The following is a 22,237-nucleotide window of genomic DNA, read 5'->3' on the forward strand; positions in this document are numbered from 1 at the left end:
ATGGTTTATAAATTGCTTCTACTGTTATAATCTTCCATGTATCTTGTTACAATGTGAAGCGCTTTGGAGTAAAGCGCTATAATAACACAATAAATACAAATAAAATGACTGGACCGCACTCAAAATGCCCGTAGGCAAACCGAAATTTGATAATATGGCCCATAGACCCACCCTGGGTACACAGTCAAAAGCGGTCTTCAGGTCAATGAAGGCTGCATAGATCTTTCTAGACTATAATGCAGCATATTTCTGCAGTATCAGGGACGGCCTCAGGAAATGATCAACCGTGCTGACATCACGCTGGAAACCAGCCTAGAGATGATGCACTGCCCCCACCTCCAGGCCTCCAGATTGCTCATCACCACCTTCACAAAAGCCTTCCCCCCCTGCATCAAGAAGGGAGATGAGCCAGTAATTAGCCAGACAACCCATATCACCCTTCTTGAATATGGGGACAAAGATTGCTTGAGACCAGGAGTAGGGAACCCTGTTCGCCACCAACAAGGCATTAAAGAGCAGAAGCAGGCAAGGGAGCCATATAGTCATATCCTGCCCAAACCAATCAAAGGGGACCATATCCGGGCAAGCGGCTTTCCCCAGCTTCTGCAACAATAAAGCCACCTCAATATCATGGATTGTCAACACCAGTGGACTGAAAGCTGCCTCACCAGACCTATTAAAGTCAACAACCAATCCCAAGCCGATGGGCACACTGTCCCCCTATATAAATTTCCAAAATGGGAGACCCAAACCGCCTCAGGAATAGTATCCTGTAACAAACTGCACTCCCTGCATTTCGGAGCTTCAGCATAATGCCAGAAACCTCTGGCATTCCCAGATTTAGCAGTCCGGAGAAGATTATCCAAGAGTTGGCCAGAATATTCTGCCTTCATTTCCCTAAGCAATTTACGGTACTGAGCCCTGGCTTCAACCAGAGTCCCTGTCCCCAATTCCCTGGGGCACCTAGCATATTCCATCAGCATCTTTTTTGCTGCTCGGCAGTCCCCATCATACCAAGATGTGCTACGCCTCGCCCTCAAACTTTTTTTTAAAACTCTTTAAATGATCGCCATTTTCCTTCTTCAAACAAGTCATCAATCCTTCTTAAACCGGCGAGGTACCAATTTGGCCAAAATATCGTTTTATTCCTAATCGGGATTGCACAATTCGGCTATATTGAGGGTGACTTCATTAAGTCTGGTATCAAAAATGACTTGGCGATGCTTCTCCAGTGACTTAGTATCCCATGAATCATGCCCTTAATGGCCGAATCTGGCTCCCATGCTGTACTAGATGTTGCACACGATTTAATTATATACTCTTTAAAAAAACACTAATTTGTACGTGAAAACGTCCTCTTACAATACAGATATTCACTAGAATGTATGAAATCATTACAAGGCATAGCTCAAAGTTAAAACACATGCAGCAAAAGTGTTATCCTATGATATAGTGCAGTGGCCCATTCACTACATCGTATCTTAACATGCTGAATTCTCACAGAAAAGGAAACTGCACCCTGAATGGAAACACTGAGCTGACATACACTACACAAATACCGATAACATTGTGAGGCATGTCCTGCCATTGCAGGATGGTGTCTGCCACAATAACTCTTTAGTTATGATGCAGTGGCCAAATGAAAGGCCTCCTCTGTATCACAAAGCAGCAGACTGCTTTGCATTGGGATCCTAATTTTGAATTATTCAACCGCATTGCAATACATCACAAAAATGGAAAGCACATCAATGTAGCAAGCAACATGATTACAAAAAAATCTCTCGAAAGCAATAAACAACAATTCTCTCTGCAACTTACACAGTTGCACAAGATACCACAAATGGCTAACACATCAGAGTACTGTTTTTGCATCACGGATCGGATAATTGACACCAAGACCCCACTAAATTCTTCTGCATGAGCTATTGTAGAGAGTTCACACTCTTGCACAAGACCTAAAAAGATTGTCTTCTAGTCTTTCAATGCAAGACAAAACTGGTAACTGTTATTAATCAATATGCTGCATGATATCCGCTGAATATATATAGTTTGCTGAATTAAACTGCTGATTTCTAAATTATTCAGATCTTTGTTTTTTCAATACCCAAATGTGCAGAATGTGGAAATATTTCAAAAATAGCATTGTGTGCTATGTTGAACACCTTTACCTGCATTGTATGCCCCAAACCTTTTCAAGGTCACATGTTCTATAACTTCATGTTGCTTTGTAACTTCAATTCCTGTGGCCCAGTTTAAAGAGAATGTCTAGCCTGCGAGAACGCTACTTCCTTTGTATTTGACTGAACAGTTCCTGGTTGTGTTTATAATGTTTATAATGTAAGTAGTGTCCTATCGACTGGGGTTTGTACTATTATCTACTGCAGTTTGCATGAGTAGGTAAACAGTGATGTGTATATTCATCTATGAGTGCACATACTTTGGTACCATCATTGCTATAGGACGTTTTGGCACAAATTGCCAAAAATTAACCAACTCACTCCAGTATTCCCACTATCTTACAGGCATATTTTCTCTCAAAACCTATAAGTAATGTATATAAGTATTTATTTTCAGTTGGGAGCGTGGCTTGCAGCCATGTGAGGTGGACGCGAGCTCTGGGAGCTCCCCAAATACGAGAATCGATTAGCCCTAAATATCTGCCTAAAGTTGTTTAAAATGGACCACAAACGAACGAACGGAGGCCTAAAGCAATAGTGAAGCTCTGTGTGAAGAGATGTGGAACATGTGAGCTGCGCTCCTGGCTAACCACCAAGGGAAAGCAGAGCCAGTGAGAAGGTTGGAAAATGGCGGCTGCCAAAATGGGACAGCGCGAGCTCTGAGGAGGGTGCAGAGCGTTACGGTGCAGTGAGAGCCGCACATGGGAGACAGTGACATTCTTGGTCGCTGGCTCGTCGGAGGCTGCGGAACCAGCACAAAGGCAGCAGAAGTGTAGCCTTGGCAGTGGCTTGGGGCAACGAGAGCGGAGCGCTGGGAGGCTCCGGAGAGAACAATGTAATCGTACCCTGAGACAAGGCACCATCGCGGCACTGGAACAAAGCAGACGACTGAGCTGGGACCTGGTGCACGACGTACGGGACTTGAGCTGAGCAAGTACGCTGCAGAGTTGCACCCACAGAGCAACTACAGCTGGCGGTGAAGAGAGGGTGAGCCGCTACAATCAGAGGACTACTAGACGCTGCGTTTGGCCGGCACATGAAGTGAGGAAGGAACACAGTGGCCAACGGCAGAAGGTAAGGAGCTGGTGGGGGTGAGGGGGCCCTGAATAGACACAACGGAGCACCACTCCCTGAGACTATATAAGGGCAACTGTCCCCCGCATACAACCAAGCCCGGGCCCAGCAGAGTTGCCGGGCCAGCACATAAATAATACGGCCTGTGCGAAGCGGAGGCTGTTGGGGATAACCTGGCACAGACATCAGAGGTGCTACTGCAGAGGAGGCAGTGGCAGCCAGGGTTCTGAGTCTTGGCCTTCAGGCCTGGCGCTGGGTGCGGCCACCCGAAACAAGGAAGAGAGACCCCAAAAGAAGGGTGCCAGCGGATGCGCATTCAACTTGAGCACCCCAGGACAACATATAGCCAAGGGAAAGATACAGAGCAGACCCAGAGGCAGCAGCAGTGACAGGGGAGTGCAATACAGCACAAGAGGCATGGGAGAGCTAGCCCCCACACAACAACCACTCGGAGGACAGCTGAAGCAACACTGCACAATGCAGTAGGATGAGTTGGAGTTGCTGAAAGACACCCTCCCTAGTTGGTGATGTAAGGGACTAAGGCAGACAAGAACCTGCAGAAGGGATGGCGAGCAGTAGCGATGTGCATAAGGCGTGACTGAGGGTGACACCGTACCACGGCCTGGAGGTAGTGCCCTGGGCTCTTACAGCAGGTGGAGCACCAATCCTTGTGGCACAGCTTTAGCAGGCAAGACAGAGCGCTGAGTGTGCCAACATGCATATCCAAGCCACTGAAGTCGTAGGGAGGCGGAAGCCCCTTGGACAGTACACAACCTGACACGTGAACGGCCAGCCCTATATTGAACATCCACCAAGGAAGAGCCTCATCGAAGGGAAACAGTGTTGTGGTACTTATTCAGGGCAAGACATCAAGCCATAATCAAGTCATACACTTTGCGGGACATTGAAAGATCTGACCCCGAAGATCCCTGCAAAAGGAAATTCCACAGAGCTACATGACAGTGAGAACCCTACAGATTCCAGAAGGAAAATGACGACTAAAGGTGGCAAAGCAAAGAATAAGCAAACCACGCTTGAAACCTTTGCATAAGGCCAAACACCTCGGCGAGAAAAAGACGATGGCAAAATGAAGGAGCAACCGCCGACCCCAGACAACTCAGAACCAGGAAACTGGCAGATCTTGGAAGCTATTGCGGTACTGCAAACCATGTTGGAGGGCAAGATAGATGCTGTGGCAATCAATGTGGCACTGTTGCGCCAGGATGTCCACGCAATTGTGGATTTCACAAATAAGCTAGAGTAAAAGAAAACACAGAAGTCAGGGTGCAGACAACGAAAATGTTGATGTGAAATCTCCCAAGGACTTACAATAGAAAGAGCGCATTGCTCCCTCGTCAGAAAACCGCCCCGGGCACCACCACCCGGCCCAATGATAGCCAAGGTGCTCAACTATAAGGTTTGAGAAAAAATACTGGCTTTCTCCAGAGCAGGGGGAATGATACAAAGAGACTCCACAAAAATAGCAGTGTACCCTGACTATACATTTCAAGTTCAGAAGCGGTGAGCACAGTTTATCACCACAAAATCCAAACTACGGAAAGCGGGACTTAAGTATATGCTGATATACCTAGCAAGAAAAATGATGTCAAGGCACGCACTCTGGTTCCCAGTCAAGTTTTCCTGCTGTAGCAACAAATTGTCTTCTCCTCCAAACGGAGTTCAGGTGCTGAAAAAAGTGTGAGAATACAAGTACCAGAATCCTTAGAGACATCAATGTGAATTAACCTGAGACACCTTCAAAGGAAATGCAACTAGACACGCCTGAAAAGGAAAAGAAACACAGCCTCCCTGATGATTGATGGAGTCAGGAAAACGTTTGGAGGAGAAGATAATTTGTTGCTACAGCAGGAAAACTTGACTGGGAACCAGAGTGCGCGCCTTGTCATCATTTCTTAGACATAGATGATATACCTAGCAAGACTAAAAGTGATTCATAATGGCAAGGCCCTCTTCTTCGAATCTCTGGAGGAAACGCAAGAATGGATGGACAGGACACAGTTGCCAGACGAACCGGAACTCAGCCAAGGAGCTGGACAACGCTGATAGGGGTGGTGCAGGTCAGCGTCATAATACAAGAACTGAGTAGCTAAAAAGTGGTGTGGAGCTCAAATAAGGGGCCAAACTGAATGTAATGGCTAGATATAATAAGTTAAAATAGTGGGAGCAGGAGAGAGTATCGCGTACACCTGGTAGAGGGAACGATAACGCAGACGCTATACCTCCTCTTAGGTACTTGAGGGCCACTGTATAGGGCCCGCCGTAGGGCATCAGGAAACTAGTCTTGTGACCAGGTTGAATGGAGTGGAAATGGTGTTATCCCAGCGAGGGGGGTGGGACAATAACAGGGAGCCTACCAAAGTTAATTGTAGACTGCATCAAACTCCTATTGAGGCTGGCCACAGGCCGGCGGCCTCACTAACACCTAGGCATGATCTATGATGGCTAACATGATTAGAATTATGACTTGGAATGTCAGGGGACTTAACAACTACGTGAAACGCAAGAGAGTGAGCATGTATATTCTAAAGAATAAGGTTGGGATAGCGTTATTACAGGAAACACACTTACATGGGCAGAAGCAAGAGAACCTGGAGAGGGCGTGGGGAGGAGTGATGGTGGGATCTACATATTCGACATATGCAAGAGGGGTCCTTATCTGGATAGCCCCCAACATACCATTCAAAGTGCTGACAGTGAAAACGGACAATGAGGGCAGGTTGGCCATAGCACACAGGCTATTAGAAAACTGTGAGGTTTGTGTTGTCAACACCTACGCCCTTAACCATGATGCTACAGTGTTTATAAGATCGCTATACGCAAGGTTAGGCCCATACAGAAGCAGCACATTGATTTGGGGACGGGACTTCAACTGCATGATGGACCCAGTTATAGATAGGTCTGATACCAAGCACAGGCGGCCATCCCGCCCGGCCAAGGTATTGAAGTCGCTAGTGGAGCACTTTAAATTGCATGACTTGTGGAGGGCCGAGCAGGGGGAAATGAGGGGGTATTCCCATTACTCAGCGCCACAGAGTATACACCAGGATAGATTATATGTTCACAAGAGTGGAATGCAGATTTGAATTCTCAGAGTCGGAGTTCCTAGACAGAATATTATCGGATCACTCACCACTGATGGCAAGATGGAGAGGGTCCTCCCCAAGACTCCCAATTCCCACATGGAAACTGAGAAGTGAAGCGCTACAGGATATTGCATTTTCTGAGCATGTCAGAAAAAGCACTGTTGAATACATCACAGTAAATGAGGGGAGCATGCACAAGGTGGGCACAGTCTGGGAAGCGTACAAAGAAGTTATCAGAGGGGTGATGATAGCAGAATCGGGAGGAGTACAGAAGGTCTTGATGAGGGAATTGGTGAAGACAGAGGAGGAATTCAAGAGGGGGGAGGCCTCGACAAGCAAGGAACATCTGGATGAGATAATCGCACTGAAACAAACAGGCCTAGCACAGTGGGACAGGCTAGGCAAGTTTAACTACGCAAAATATCTGGATAGGAGTAATGCGTAAGGGGATAAGCCGGGGAGGATGCTAGCATGGCTGTGTAAGCGCGAGGCCACCCGGACTCCGATTTGCTCCATCAGGAACGCAGATATGGAAGAAGTGCGCACGCAGGTGGGATAAACGAGGTGTTCTCTGAATATTACAAGGCATTGTATGTGGGCCCTCAGGGTGGCACTGAGGAAGACATACAGGATGTTCTCGCTCAGATAAATTTACCCAAATTAGATGGCGGAGTCACTGGAGGCATCCATAACACCGGAAGAGGTAGTGGCTACTATTAGATCCCTGCCGACGGGGAAGGCACCGGGGACGAACGGGCTCCCGAGTGAATTCTACAAAGCCTATGTTGATATATTGGTGCCATTGATAGCCAAGGTGTATAACGAGTCGTTAGCAGACAGCATCCTAACCGGGAGCATGAGGGAGGCCCTGATCGTGCCGCTGCTTAAACCAGATAAGGTAAGCACAGACTGCGGATCCTATAGGCCCCTGTCCCTACTAAACCAGGATAGCAAGATCCTTACAGCTATCTTGGCTAGTAGACTCCGACGGGTAATACACACGCTAATCCACCCAGATTAGACAGGGTATGTGCCCGGGAGAAACATCTCAGAGAACCTAGGACAGCTTCACCATGTGATTTATAGCACAGCGTGCAGCGTGTTGTGCCTCACAATGTCCAATCGCCTCTTTAGACGCTACAAAGGTATTTGATTCAGTGCATTGGGACTGGTTGTATGCCACGATGACGAAGATGGGGTTTGGCCCGTTGTTTATGAGATGGGTGCGCTTGATATACACGAAACCAATGGCTAGGGTCAAGACGGGAAGTATGTACTCAGTGACATGGCAACTATACAGAGGCACTAGACAGGGGCGCCACTGTTGCCGATGTTATACATCTTGGCAGTAGAGCCTATGGCAGCGTACCTGAGGCAGGAATACGCGGATGTGGGCATAGACATAGATGGGTGAGACACGTGATATCTATTATCTATGTACGCAGATGACGTGCTGACATATGTGAGAGACCCCGAGGTGAATCTGCGATACATATTGGAGGTGCTAGACAACTCTAGCACGTTAACAGGTATTAAAATAAATAAGAAGAGATCATGTTTGTTCCCGCTGGTGGCCACCGCAAAGAGAGCGAAAGAGGACTTGCCAGACCTCCCCCTGCCCTGGAGCAGGACCTCCTTTAGATACCTGGGTATTAACATACATCAGGACCCCTCCCAAGAGCATGAAGATAACAGTACGTGCCAAGGCTTGGCTAGTTGCGTCCATGGGGTTCTGGAGTAAACTGCCCCTGACAATGATGGGGAGGGCTGCATTATTAAAAATGATGACTTATGCATTGCTTTGGGAATGTCCCATATGACATTCCGAAGAAGTTCTTTTGGGAACTAGAGAAGTTGTGTAGGGGGTTCTTGTGGCTGGACGGGTGGAATAGGGTAGCCCTTAACACACTACAAAGGCCGTACGACCAGGGAGGATTAAGGGTGCAGAAATTCGAGCTGTATTTCCTAGCGTGCCAACTACAGCACATGGTGAAACGGATGGCCGATGATCCTACGACAGAGATGGCACTGCTGCAGCCCGCATTGCGGTGCGGACACCTGAGACCCCTCCTCTGGTTCTCTGCCAAGGAGCAGCATGAGAGCCCCTACCTGGTGAAACTGGGCATACAAGTCTGGCACAGAGCCTGTGGGATCATGGGGAAAGCGGGCCCACTCTCTCCACAGACACCAATAGTGGTGCTCCCGGAGGTCTCGGAGGGCAGGGAGGGTGGCAGGGCCATGGTAGAATCAAGGTGGAAGATGTATGGAGGGGCCACGGGGGGGATCTGCGGAATGAGGGAGAGTGGAAAACGTTTGAGGAGTTGCGAGAGGGTGCAGGGATACAAGCGGGACAGTTCTTGTTGTATAACACAGTTCTGGGTGTGCTGCGCAGAAGAAGGCCAAATATCGCGGAGGGGGATATTGAAAATGAGGATATCGAGATGTTGCTCACAGTGGCGGAAGGCGGACATGCCGTCTCCAGAATCTATGAGATCTTGATAGGCTACACCTCACGGGCAGAACTGAAATGCAAGAGTAAATAGGAACTGGAATTGTGGAAGACGTTCGAAGAGAGCGAATGGGGAGAAATAAAATTGTATCACAAGAAGGTATACAGGAATGCCAGATTACAGCTAATACAAATGTATATAGTACAGAGAGCATACCTCACACCTGCTGTTATCTCCACCTTCAAAGGGGCCGGGAGGCAAGAGTGTCCCAAATGCAGATCGGAGGAGGCCGGGCTCATGCATATGTTCTGGGGGTCTCCGCTAATACAGGGGTTCTGGAAGAAGGTAGCAGACTAGGTGGCCCAAGGAGGCATTGATTTAGATGTCAAGACACCGGAGGCCTGCATGCTCGGTCATTATAAAAAAAACATGTAAGATAAACCACTGAATAAACTTAAAGACCTGATGTATATAATGACTAAGCGTAGCATAGCCATGGGGTGGAAAGATATGAGAGAACCGAGAGTGATCAGATGGTGGAAAGAATTGGAAAAGTGGTGCACAACATAAACAAGGGTGCGGGCGAAGGCACTCAGAACGCAAAATGCAGAGACGGGAATAGACATACAGAGATGGATAGCACTAACAGTGACATTGTTCGCAAACGAAGGAGAGAAGGGGAGAGTTCAACAAATGGATGATGTTGATGCTAGAAATATAACTGAGTGAATAGTTAACGTGTAGGCTACACAGGGGTTATGTAGTAATAGTAGGAACTGATGAGTATATATGTTTAAGCAAATGATGAATATTATAATAGAGCATGTTGCTCTGTGTGGTTGTTTATTGTTACGACTTATAAAACTTAATAAAAAATATTCAAAACAAAAAAGTATTTATTTCCAGTTCATGTGCACTGCTGCATGTTTTAATAAGTGCTTTGGACAAACGTGTATTAATAACTGCGATATCTAAATAAACACACAAGTCCAACACCAGGATACAAGCGGTTCATTTACGAAAAGGGGAAAAGCTTAGATAGTAAGTGCTTAAAAAAGGCAATAAGATTCAGTGACACAAAATTGTTTTAATTAAGAATGCATTTCCTTGTTCTGTTTTATCAAATCCATTTGGGGACACGAACTTAAAAGTAATTAATTCATGCCATTTGGCTGAGCGTGTAAATACTAGAGTTTTTTTGGTAAATCCAGCAGTTAAACAAAAGTCCAGAAACAAACTGCAAGCAAGGAACCCCTTCGTAACTTGTAGACTAAACGTACACATTGCAAACTGCCTTGTTCAGCCACAAAGAATGTTTGGCCAAATAAAGTAGCATGTAAATTGAATTTCAGTGTCAGTTCCTAAAAATGGCAGTGCTTTGTTTCTCAATAAAAGCCAATACAAAAACAACTTCCCCGAAAATATTGTCAACATTAAACTTCTCAAATGTGGAAATGGCGATTAAAACAAAAGTAACAAGTGAAATTCTACTCTGAAGAAAATTAGGAAAATGTGAATGTTCCTTGCGTGCACTGTGATGTCTGCATTACACGCCCTTGTAGTTGTAAAAATAATATGACCATAGTTTGGCTAACCCTGTCACCAGACAGTCATCAATCCATAGGTCAGACTGGTCGTCTCTGTAAGCCTAGCTTGTTTTATGTAAGCACATAGTGTACAATACCAAACCTGAAAACTTCCACTGAGTGATATACTTGAATAATGACTTCCCACCACCAGTGATGATGTTGCAGAACGTATGGTTGTGTGAGAATGAACAAAGGTTTACTACATTTGGACCTGTTACTTTCCAAAATAAGGACCAGTCGTTTCTGACGAAGGAATGGTGACCACGTCACAACTATCCTGGTCAGGCCAATATTTATAGTTCATTACCTTTTGGAAATATAAACTTAGCAAATATCCTAATACAGCTGGACGTGTTTTGTTTTGAATAGACAGAAGTATTTCCCAGGCTGCTTTTGTGAAACTGGCAGCTGTGGGGTAAGTGATCAAAGTATGGCTGCTTCGGGTAAACATTTGTATCTGGAAAATAGGGTAATCTGGCAGCGGTGAAGTACTGCCCACTTAACTTTGTATACATTTATGAACGTTTCATGATATAGTATAATGTGTATAATGTGAAATATATTAAAGATACTCTATAGCGTATTAAATGCCATTTACATTTGTCTGAAAGGCCCTGTTCCCGTTGTCGTACATAGGTAGGCATAGGCACTGGCAGGGGAAGCGAGTGCACTGTACTTTTTCCGCCTCCACTTCATGAAGCAGCTACCACTTCAGGCGGAATAAAACCATCTCCCTGTCGTGTACTGACTGTGGTGTGACCTATATATTCTATTGGCGGGTCAGAGGGTATGACCGATCAGACGGTGGGCTAAGACAAGATAGGACCTTGGGTTAATGAAACTGCTGCAGAGATCTTCTTTAACCTACAGGTCAGAGGTTTGAATTCCAGCAAAATCCATTCCTAGCCAAACTCATACGGCAATCCAGCCATGTTGGCCCTCATAAAAGTCCCCAGATTGAACTTCTTGGCAATGGCAGACTAACCACCTGGTGCACAAGGAGGTCAATCTCAAAACAACCGACATTCACCCAAGACTCGGAGGCCTGATAACGACTGTGGCAGTAGCGGTAAAACATTGGGTCATTATCATGACCAGGTGTTATAGCACACAGTATAGCTACGAGTTTCCTTACAGAAACGCCTGCTGATTTTGCGTTTTATGTAGACTCAGAGGTATTTACCACGACATAAAAACATAACTGCTCAATACCGGACCCAATAGAGTGCAATGGGACTCTGAATTGGGAAATAACTGAATGATGTGCGTGACTTGGAATCCGGTGGACTATTGCAGGTACCCAGTATTTCCAGAGGCAACACTGCCAAACTCCCTCTTACAAATCCACAAGATCTGGCTCACCTGGAAAGCCTACCCAAGTCCTTCCATTCCTGCACCCTGAAGTTTGCTTGCTTCGTACAAAGCTTGTAAAAGAAGGCCCTGCTCTATTTGAGTGGAAGTACACATTCCAAGATCGCAAGAAAGAGTGCGACTCATATTGTGATGAGATCGTGAGGTCTTCAAAATAAATCGTTGTTTCATGTTCACAACTTTTAAATGAGGAACATTTCAAGTCTGCCCAATGCTTTGTGCTACCGTGTCATGCAGCTCAAGGCTGCCCTTTAACTTCAAAGTGTAATTACCAAATGTATTACATAGCTGACCCCCTTCAGTCTGAGAATGGGATCCCCTACGGTGGTCGCTTACACACACATAGCCTCCCATCCCCTTTGTGACCTTACAAGTTCAGGCTAATTTATTGTCCTGCTAGTCTGTGTTCCCGACAGTCGAACCCCAGATGGGCGTTTAGTTGCTCTGGAAGAGGTGGACCGGCCTCTCCCTGAGCCAGGTCATGTGCTCGCAGGATAATGATCAACAGTAAACACCAGCCCATGTCCCTCCTTAAGCCTGCTTGGCCCTTGTGTTCCTTTTGGTTGCTGCGTTTACCCTCTGTCACTCATGACGTGGACGCTAAACATGGCGTGAACGATAAACATTACAGTAAACCAAAATATATTTGAGCTTGTGGATAAGCACTGGGTGTTGAAGCGGTCTGCATATAAGTCATTGGCATGGACATATGCCTACACTTGGGAACACACAAAATAGAGAATCGTGTCACCAATTGGGAGACATTTACTTTCCCATTTACTTGCATCGCAGTGATATATTATTTTCGCGCAGAGATAAGACTATAACGGTGGAGACATGTATCCCAGTGTTCCTCGCCGCCATAATTTACACGTTTTAAAGAAAGGCGACACTGCACTGGCCCAACCCGCACACCCACAGAGATGAGGGATTTCTAACAGTCGAATTCCTCAGCAATATTCCAGGCAGAATCTACTAGTCCTTGCTGTCTGGGGTTGGCTGTGTCAGTCGTTTAGCGACTTTTCTAAGCATATGAAGGGCTCTGGAGCCTGGGGTCACGTAGTACGTAAGGTCGGACGTTAGTGGGGGGGGGGGGCAGAGCACTCACCTGTTTTCTGGCCGCACGTTCAGCAGGTAATTCCGACTGTCCGGTCGAACGACGGGCCCCGCCGCCTCCTCTTCGGCCGGACCCTCGCTGCCATTGGTTGCCGTGTGTCTGCCGGGGGCCGGAGCCCGTTCAAGTGCTCTGCGTGTACCCATTTTCGCAGCCCAGCCGTGCTTAATTATTTTTCGGTTCTCGGGTGCAGACCTCCCCAGGCTCCGATCCCCGACTCAGCAGCAGCCTATCAATGTATTAAAGAGCCCAAGAGCCCCCTGTGTACCAGCTGCGGTCGGCCAAGACTTTATTTTTAGCGCAGCTCGCAGGCCGAGAACACATGTCCCAACTAGAGAAAGCAGCACATTCTACCCCGCACCCACCGGTCATTATAAATACATAGACCGCACTGCTATCAGCGTCCTCGCTAGGAGGTTGTGCGCAGGCATCCCATGTTCCCGCCCCAAAAGCTTAAACACTAAATAAAAGGGCACGAGGATCTGAGGGTTTGGTCATATAACAATGTTGCAATCGGAAAGGTATTTCTTTCAAATGTGGAAAAATTGCGGTCTTACTCGGTCGTGTTCTTATTAGATGGACAAATAAGAAACCAACCGTGTTGTTGTTTTGTATGGAAGGAATGTGGAAATATACTTGACGTGTATGTATAATAATGTTAATGATATGAAGGATTTTATGTATATTTGATCGGGTTGTTGGTAATGTATTTGTGACATAATAAAACATGTTTTTAAACAACCTCTATGTAGTTGAGAGACTTCATTTTAAAACGTCACGAGATAAGGGGGTCAACAAAAGAAAAAATGGTGGGAAACAGGTGAAGGAGGATTCGTTTTAACAGCTGACATCGGCAATGAATTCCCATAACTCCAATCAGTCACCTCACCCCCGCGCATGCGTTCACACTGTAACTCCGGCCGCAACCGGGCCCATGTATCGCGCAGCGCCGAATGTCTGACTGTGAGCGTCGAGTGACAGTAGCAGTGACGGGGTCCAGGGCCAGTCAGGGCACGCCAACACTGCCGCAGTCAGTCACCACCCACTTCTGACCCCGGCTATTTATAGGGGCCCAGCAAATAGCAGGAGCAGCATGTCACTTCTTCCAAAAGCCCGCATGGACTATCTCTACAAAAGCAAAGCGACCCAGACAGCTCTGCTTGCTTGCCATTCTCCTTATCCCTCAAGTGTAATTTCTTCAGGAAACATTCCTAAAATAGGGGTGTGATATAAAGGCATTTTCGACACTTGAAGCACGTACCTTAAGCTATTGTGTGACTAACATTTGTAATGTAGTAAAGAGAAAAAATGTTTGCATTAGTCATAAATGATGAACTGTCTCTTAAAAATCAAGACGACTGACAGTTCACTGAATATTAATAGATTGTACCTGTTCAAGTTCCATTGGTAATGTGCCACTGGGTGAGAAAGACAATTGCATGAAACTGCAAAGGTTATTTACTTTTAAACATGCGCGTGTTCTCTCCAAATATACTGGCATGTAACAGCCAATGATGTATCGTTATTTATTTATTTTTGAATTGGGATCCGTTTTCTTACACAAATATTATAACATATTGCATAGACGAAAGTCACATTTAAGCTTGCATCCAACTTAATAACCTTGATCAGAGGAAATGCAGTTTGCAAAAGTGCAAAGACATTTGAGCAATACACACAACGCTATAACATCTGTATTTCGAGCCTCTCTTTCCACATATCAATCTACACTTCTAAAATTGGCTTTTAATTGAGTCCAAAAGATTCATTGTTGCACATAACGATCTCAACAGTAACAGTAAATTGTAGTGGTAAGAGCATTTTTCCATTCCAACAAATTCAATGTTCCTTACAATGTCGGCATTCCTCCGTCAGAATTACCCCCAAACCGAAAAACGTATTATCAACAAAAAAAAAGTAGAAATACCTCTAAAACCCCTGTGCAGTTAGTTGCCTCCATCTAAGAGGTGCAAGTAAATGTATCCAGGACTGTCAGTTAAAAAAAAAGTGCTGATAGCAAGAGGGACGAGTGGCAGAGAGCAGCATTACAACACACATTTTTGGTATTACAGACGTATACACTGCCCCGTGTCTGGTGCACAGGGGGTATAGGACGATTTTACCACAAGAAAATGGTCGCAATGACCAAAAGTTCTAAAAATGCTACCACCAAAGGTTCGAACACCAAAAGTTTGAACCTTTGGTGGTAGCATTGAAAAAAAAAAACGGGAGCTGCAGGGGTGTCCTCCGCATCGCCCCGCTCACTACACTTCATGGTATAGTGAGCGGGGGTTGCAGGGGACACCCCCGCAGCCTTCCGTTTAAAAAAAAAAAAGAAAAGGACCCGGCAGCGCCGGTTCCCGATCACGGAAGTGAAAGGGAACTGGCACTGCAGGAACCCAGCGTGAAGATGAAGGTAAGTGGGGTTTGTTTATGTTGGGGATGTGGGTGGGAGTGTGCTGAGGGTGTTGGGGGGGGGGGTGTTATGGGTGTGTGTGGGTGTGAGTATGTATGTGTGTTCACATGAGAAAGGTGCTAACTTTTGGTAGTTTACACCTTTCTCATGCAAACGTTTTGCCCGCGGTAGTTTCAGCCGCAGGCAAATCACTTGGATTTGCACAGGGCACAGGGACACTACATAAATCACATGACTCGCACCTTCCTGACCTGCCGTGCCTTTCCATATCAGACATTTTTTGTTGGCCCATGCACGCATGGGGCCTAATGGCACTAGCTCTAAACTCAAACGCTTTTCGGGGGTTTCGCCCGTCAAGCTCCCTGTACGCCCATTAACTTCAATGGGTTCTCATCTGCTCAAAAGAAATCGGTGTTTCACCCACCTTGAAGGCACAAAATGTTGAGCTATGTAGTGTGACAAGTATACAATAGTGTACACTCCCCACCCTGGACACAGTGTGAAGTGATGCAAGGCCACAGTTGCCCAGAATGTATGCAGACTGGTTGGCACCCAGTCACTTTGAACTGGGGTGTCCGACACAGCACTTTAAGATGAGGTAGCAATACTTTGAGATGGATGGAGATGCAGAATATACTCAAACATCAATAATTAAATTGACTCAGGAAGTTGGCAAAGTATAACTGTTTTAATGTCAATTACCTAAAACAGGGAGTTACAACGAATATCAACTAATTCGCTCGATCTTCACACTCAATGAATGTCATAAAAAAAAGCAACTTTTATAATAAAAACCTTTCATCATTGACGTCCTAGGGAAAGTGAAAGGATTACAGGGAACATCTAGGTATACGTTCCATACTTGTTGGGAAGGTGATTGGGTCTCTAACCCAATTGGGTAATTGGGTGGTGGGACAACTAAGCCTTCCCTTAGTGCAGGTCACTACGAATGTCATCAAATACAAGACGTCCCATTGGTTATACAAACAATAGGGCTCTCTACTACGTGGCCCTCTATAATTGGTTGGCACCCATGTACCCATCTGTAATATTCCATCTACGCAAGCAGCACACATGTTAACATCCAGGTGCTAGTTGGCTGGTCATAATAGCTTCCTACCAATTAGCCTGTTCATCTATCATCACCCTTGCAGTCTGCTAGTCAATTAAGCTTTGAACTTAGCCTTGAAAATGTTCTCTGAGCTCGAGAATATGAGGGAGTATAGGCATAATCTGTTGTCTCGGTTTCGATACAGCACGTCAGTGTCTATATTCATCCAACCACGTGACTGCAGACCATGTTTTCGAGTCTTTCTGCATTTAAAATACTATTAAATGATGAACCTCTGATATCTTCAATGTTCTGACTCCTCACCAAAGACAGGAGTTTTGTTAATTTACACGTTCTGTAACCATTGCTTTGAACATTCAGGCCCAAGGGGCCTTGACTTTTTGGTGTTGAGCCAGCCAAGCCCTTCCTTGGTTCACCTCCATGGTCAAGTTTTCCGATTTCTAACTGCAACAAACTGAAAACCTCCATTTTCACTGGTTCTAGCTCTGCTAATGTGTGTTGTGGAATCATCCATAGTTCATACGTTTCCCATGCATATATGTTGGTGCATCGCTGCAATCTATTCCCTACGTAGCCAGCCTTAGGAATACTTTGTCTACTTGCATTACTGCATCTGTACAATAGTAAAATGACTTGATATCTTCTTCATTATTTCTGTAGCATGAACATCGTCATCTCGAGCCCAAAATGTTGTTCATCTTTGTACCTCATCCCTAGTGTGCCTATAGAGTGTTTATATTCTCTTGTCTCTGCATCTATTCTAGGTGTGCAAGCTCTGTTCTTCATGATGTCACCAATCTTCTCTTTTGCTCAGTTTTCATTCTTCTTCTGGGATTTCATTCAAATGGCCATCATATTGTTGTGTATGGCTTTCTCAATGGAAATCTTACTTCCAGGATTCTCTTTGGTATTGGTACTCTCACTGTCATTGCATGTGTCTCACACTCTGGCTCCGAGCATACAGGCAACATGGGGGAGGCGTTTTGGGTGGGGATACTTGGCTCCACCTCTACACTCCCCTCTCTGGGTGATTCATCGACCACTCTCTCATCAGTCTTCAAATCTAGACATCCTTTTTTGAAGAAATGCTTCTTCGGGACACATATCTTTATGACTCATTTCAGGCATTCCTGCTGATTTCACATGCTCATCAGTACTCCAAGACATAAGCATGCATTGTCCATTTGGACTGCAATAAATCAATTTCCCTGCATACTTCTTCTGGTTCTTTGGGTACAGGAACTTTGTTCCTTCAAGTGCGTGAATGCTGGCCTTCACGTAGTCTCTGATTTCTTCATCTGTCAGCTCCTTAGTTTTCCATCCTGATTCAACATCAATCATGATCTTCATTCCTACTGCCTTCTTTTGCAGTCTTCTTGCATTGTGAGATTATTATCCTGATCACACAAAATCCAAGCAATATCATCACTACCAGGGCTCCAAGAAATGTGAACTTTTCTGCCATCCATTGTGGGATCCACGAGAAGATTGATCCAAACCAACTGTCATCAGAAATATCTTCCACTTCATCTATCATCTGGACGTGTAACTTCGTCAGCATTGATATGTCCTCTGTCAAAGTGCCATTCTCGTCATCATGAGAAGGTATGGACGTGCAACATGATTCTCCAATTCCAGCACAAACACCTCCATCCATAGCTGTAATCATGTCCAGGACAAATCTATTCTGAATTGTCATCAGTCGTATAGCCCTCAGCTCTTCTTTGATGGCATTGAATCCCTTTATGGTAGTGTTGATCGTCTGTAACAATTCCCATCTGTTTATTTGTAACCACTCAGTACTTGCACTCGTCTGGATCCTGGGCATAAAGATTATTGTGAATATTGATGAAGTCTTACTAAACAATCTATGCTCATATGGGATGGAATCAAAGGCCTCTATTGACTTGGCTGAGAAATAGTTCTCTCTCTTCATTCGATTCAGGAGTTCAGCAGATCTCTTTTTCCTTAGGTGAGAATCTGCTTTAGGAAACTCGCCAATATCCAGGTCACCTTTTGGAATCACCAATGCTGGAACATGAACATTCACTATAGAACACAGTCCTCCCCAATGCTTGGGCAGCTTCATATAAACTCTGGATCCACAAGCCCAGTAGTGATACCTTATCAATGCTGTTCCAATGCTAATTCCTGGCATGTCAAAGATTTAACCACAATTCTTGCTTTCTCTAAGTTTTCTTGTGACATTATTTCTGAAATATAGCATTGCACTATCCAGAGGCACTATCCGTAAGGGCCCTCCTTTGTCTTCGACCCATATCAGTAGTTTAGCAAGTCTCGGCCATAGAGGTTTGCATCCATTCTCCACAATGTTATTGGTTGGTTTATAGCATCCCATCACTACCCACGCTCTGCAGATGACCACTTCTTCTTCCCATCCATCTGGATAAAGCCCTGATCCCCAAATCTGCATTTGGCCTCTGTTTTTCCATCTTCTGCAGATTTTCCTGGACTCTCAAGTCTTTTATTCACTTCCCATCTGATTCCAGCCCCTTTCACTCCAGACTGTTCGTATCTTATCACATGATTTTTAGTGTGGGCTCTTAATCTTGTCTTTCTATCTTACACATAATCATCTTCATCAGGATCTGTCCATTCTGTTGCCCATGCTAAATAGGCTGTTCGGCCCATGAACTGACCTCTCATTTGGCAGAGTGCAATATGAGATTGACAATGTGCTGTATGAACATCTATTTCAATGGCTATGAATATTTTAGACTTCCCCATACTATAAGGTAGGAGTGCACACACATAGCATTCCTCCTCTGAGGTTCTCCTACCTACCTCTTTCATGTGCTGATACCATATGTTATTTTCTGCTGTCTAGATAATCATTTAAGTCATGATCATCTTCCCTTGTATTTCTCTTAGGTCTCCTTCTTGCCTCGTGAGCTCTTATAATCATGTCATGAAGTATGTCTGCATAAAGACTTTTTACTGTGGGAATCATAGACACATTTGTTAGTGTAATCAGTGTCTTTACATGTGTTACTGGAGTAGGACTAGCCACATAAGATCTCTTCCTATTGGCACAATACAAAGTTAACCAAGAATCACGAAAAACTTGCAATGCTGACCTCCCCCCCAAAGGGAAGCTTATACCTATCTGTCACAGGATTAGGCACTTTCATATGCACCCCTGGAGTAGGAATAATCACACAAGGCCTCAGTGGTCTTACAATTGCCACATCTGTACCCTCCTGCTGCATAGGAAGATACACAGGAACTACTGCCTTGTTTGGATCTACATAATAGTACCTACTGTGAGTGAAAGTAGGATATCAATGAACATGATGCATGTATAGATTATGTACCAGTATGTCCACTGCATACAACAATAGCTTTGTGCACGTCATGGTGCTCTCTCGCCGTTTGCCACATTGTTATTGCTATCAATGTTGCCCATAACTCCTTTTAAGGAAGGAAAAACCAAACTTTAATTGGCAATCTCATAAAATGTTCTGGCAATGGCTGGATCTGCTCCACAAACTGATGGCTGTTGTAACGCTCACCTGATTCTCGCAGAGGCGCCGGTCTTGACTGGGCGACTACCGTATCTTCAAAGGTGATGTGTAGCACCCGGTTGGCTCTTTGGGCTGGACCTCTGTGCACTGTATGCCTGACGTGTAGAGTAAGATGTCTGCAGATAGAAAATATGGGGTTAATGAACTGGGGTTATTGGGGTGTCCCTATCTCTTTCCTCTTCTCTCCTGTAGACCCCCAAAGGTTAACGCTCTCACCTTAGGTAAGTGAATGCCAAGCTCTCCATCTGCCTCGGGGCAGGGTGCTGTAACCAGTTTCTTCACTGGATAGGTAGCGCAGGCCTCTTGACTTCAGAGGACTGCTGTCCGTCGTTTACTGCACGAACGGTAAGTTTCGAGTCATTCAAATGTCTTTAAAGTCTTTAGTAATGATGTCTCTTGTTTTGCAGGGTTCCGGCGATGGCGGATGACGGGCTGAAGTGAGTTGAAGATGGAGCCCGTGTGATGAATAGAAGCGCCTGGAAGCACGTAAGTAAGCGCTTGTTGCCTGCTTCACTGTGCGCTCTAACTGTCTTTTTAGTTTGCAGGTACGAGTTCGGAGCGGCTGCAGGGTGCCGGAATACCCACTGGATTAGATGTGGAAAGGAGTAATGGCACGTGAGTATTAAAGTTCCCCAATGTCTTTAAACGCACCTTGTTTTGTCTTTCAGATGCGGGATGCAGCGCCGAAGGCTTCCGGAGCGTGCGAAGAGTTGGTAAACTTTTGTCTTTCAGATGCCGGAATGCAGTGTGAAGACCTCCGGAGCGCACGAAGAGTAGGTAAGCCTTTGCCTTTCAGATGCCGGAATGCTAACCTGTTCTTTCTTGTCTTTATAGGTGTTGCTGAAGACTGGATTCAGGATGGTAAGCCTTTGCCTTTCAGATGCCGGAATGCTAACCTGTTCTTTCTTGTCTTTATAGGTGTTGCTGAAGACTGGATTCAGGATGGTAAGCCTTTTTCCTTAGGCCCAGGACCGGATGCAGAAGACACGATGAGCGTTCTGCTGCAGAGGTTGCAGAATAACGCAAAGCAAGATTCATCCACCGGGTGTGGTTTAAATAGCCTCCTGTAGTGCTTAGGTGTCTCCTTCCACAGCCACGCCTAAGTAAGAAAAGAGTTCCTGGTAAGAAAAGAGTTCCTGCCTTCCAGAAGAGTTCCAGTGTTCTGAATCTAGGGAGTGGCTCCAGCTCCACCCAACAGGAAAAGTAGTTCCAAACAGAAGAGGGTCAGAGGCTCAACTGGCAGGCAAGTAAGCAGCATGGTCTGCTGAAGGTAAGTCCACCCAAGCATTATGAGCCCGGCGCTTCCAGCGCTGGGACTGGGCATATTTATGAGCCTGGTGCCACTGGTGCCAGGACTGGGTCCAAAAGGTCCCAATTGGGACTGGTTGGCACTCGGAACCTGGGTTATGGATCTGCTTCCAAGGGAGTTGGGAAAACCCTGACCTTTTGGAAGCAGAGATCATGACAGCTGCAGGACGATTGTTAGGATTCCAGATAGATATAAAAGAGTTGTCTTTTAGCCAAACCAAATGAGGATCTACTTCCAGCAAATAGTAAAAAAACAAAACTAGTAGATTATGAATGTCTTCACTTGGCAAGCCCATTCATGCGTTCAAAGTGTGTCAGGAAATAAACAGACCTGCCTGCGAATTTCATGAGTCAGCCAGTTTATCATAGGTCGATTTCTAGGATCCCTCAGAAATACTGGAGTGTTGGTTTGCTGTCCAACAAGTTAAGGATGCTCTTCAATCAAGAAATAAAAGACCATTCCAAGCAGTTTGTGTGCGTCTTTGTCAGACAGGACCATCTGTGCTTGCTGTGCTGTACTCAGATAACTGGAGGATTTGCTCAATTATGGCTGTGAGCAGTCGCCTCAAGACTGGACAATTTTTTGGATCTTGCAAGAATACACAAACATCAGTAGTTCTCCCAACCAATGATGGATGCGCACAAAGAATGAAGAGAAAAACTGCAAGACTGATCCGATGAACGTTGCCATTAGGCACCACCATGGGCACCTCCAAAGAGAAACTCAGTGAGAAAGGAATCAGGGAACTGTTCGCTCTTCCAATCGTAAAAAGAGGATCTCTAGGTCTGGCATTACTTTTCGCTCCAAGACTTCAATATGTCTCAGTCCAATGTTCAGCAAACTCCTGTGGCTCAAGAACAATAGCTTTTTCACTCCTTGCTTAGCAGCTACAAAGAATGTCTTGAATGTACCACAGTCCAATTAACTCTTTATCTGGCTTTACTGAACAGTCTTTGCTTCGTCCTTTTTTCTCGTCATCGATCTGGTCTGCACATGCTGAACTTCTTCTCTGTGGC

The 22,237-nt window shown here is 45.4% G+C and overlaps 1 protein-coding gene across 2 annotated transcripts in view; it reads right to left on the reverse strand.

Moving 5' to 3' along the window:
- ALPK3 (alpha kinase 3) overlaps positions 1-13,250 on the reverse strand; it is a 1,238,914-nt gene extending 1,225,664 nt beyond the window's left edge. For both annotated transcript variants that reach the window (XM_069624457.1, XM_069624456.1), the window contains exon 1: positions 12,874-13,250. In XM_069624457.1, the coding sequence (XP_069480558.1) occupies positions 12,874-13,025 (152 nt within the window). In that variant the 5' untranslated portion in view covers positions 13,026-13,250. The remainder of the gene's footprint in view (positions 1-12,873) is intronic.
- Positions 13,251-22,237: the final 8,987 nt, after the last annotated feature.

Source organism: Ambystoma mexicanum, chromosome 11, assembly GCF_040938575.1.
Source record: "Ambystoma mexicanum isolate Mex_15411 chromosome 11, UKY_AmexF1_1, whole genome shotgun sequence".
Taxonomy (NCBI): domain Eukaryota; kingdom Metazoa; phylum Chordata; class Amphibia; order Caudata; family Ambystomatidae; genus Ambystoma; species Ambystoma mexicanum.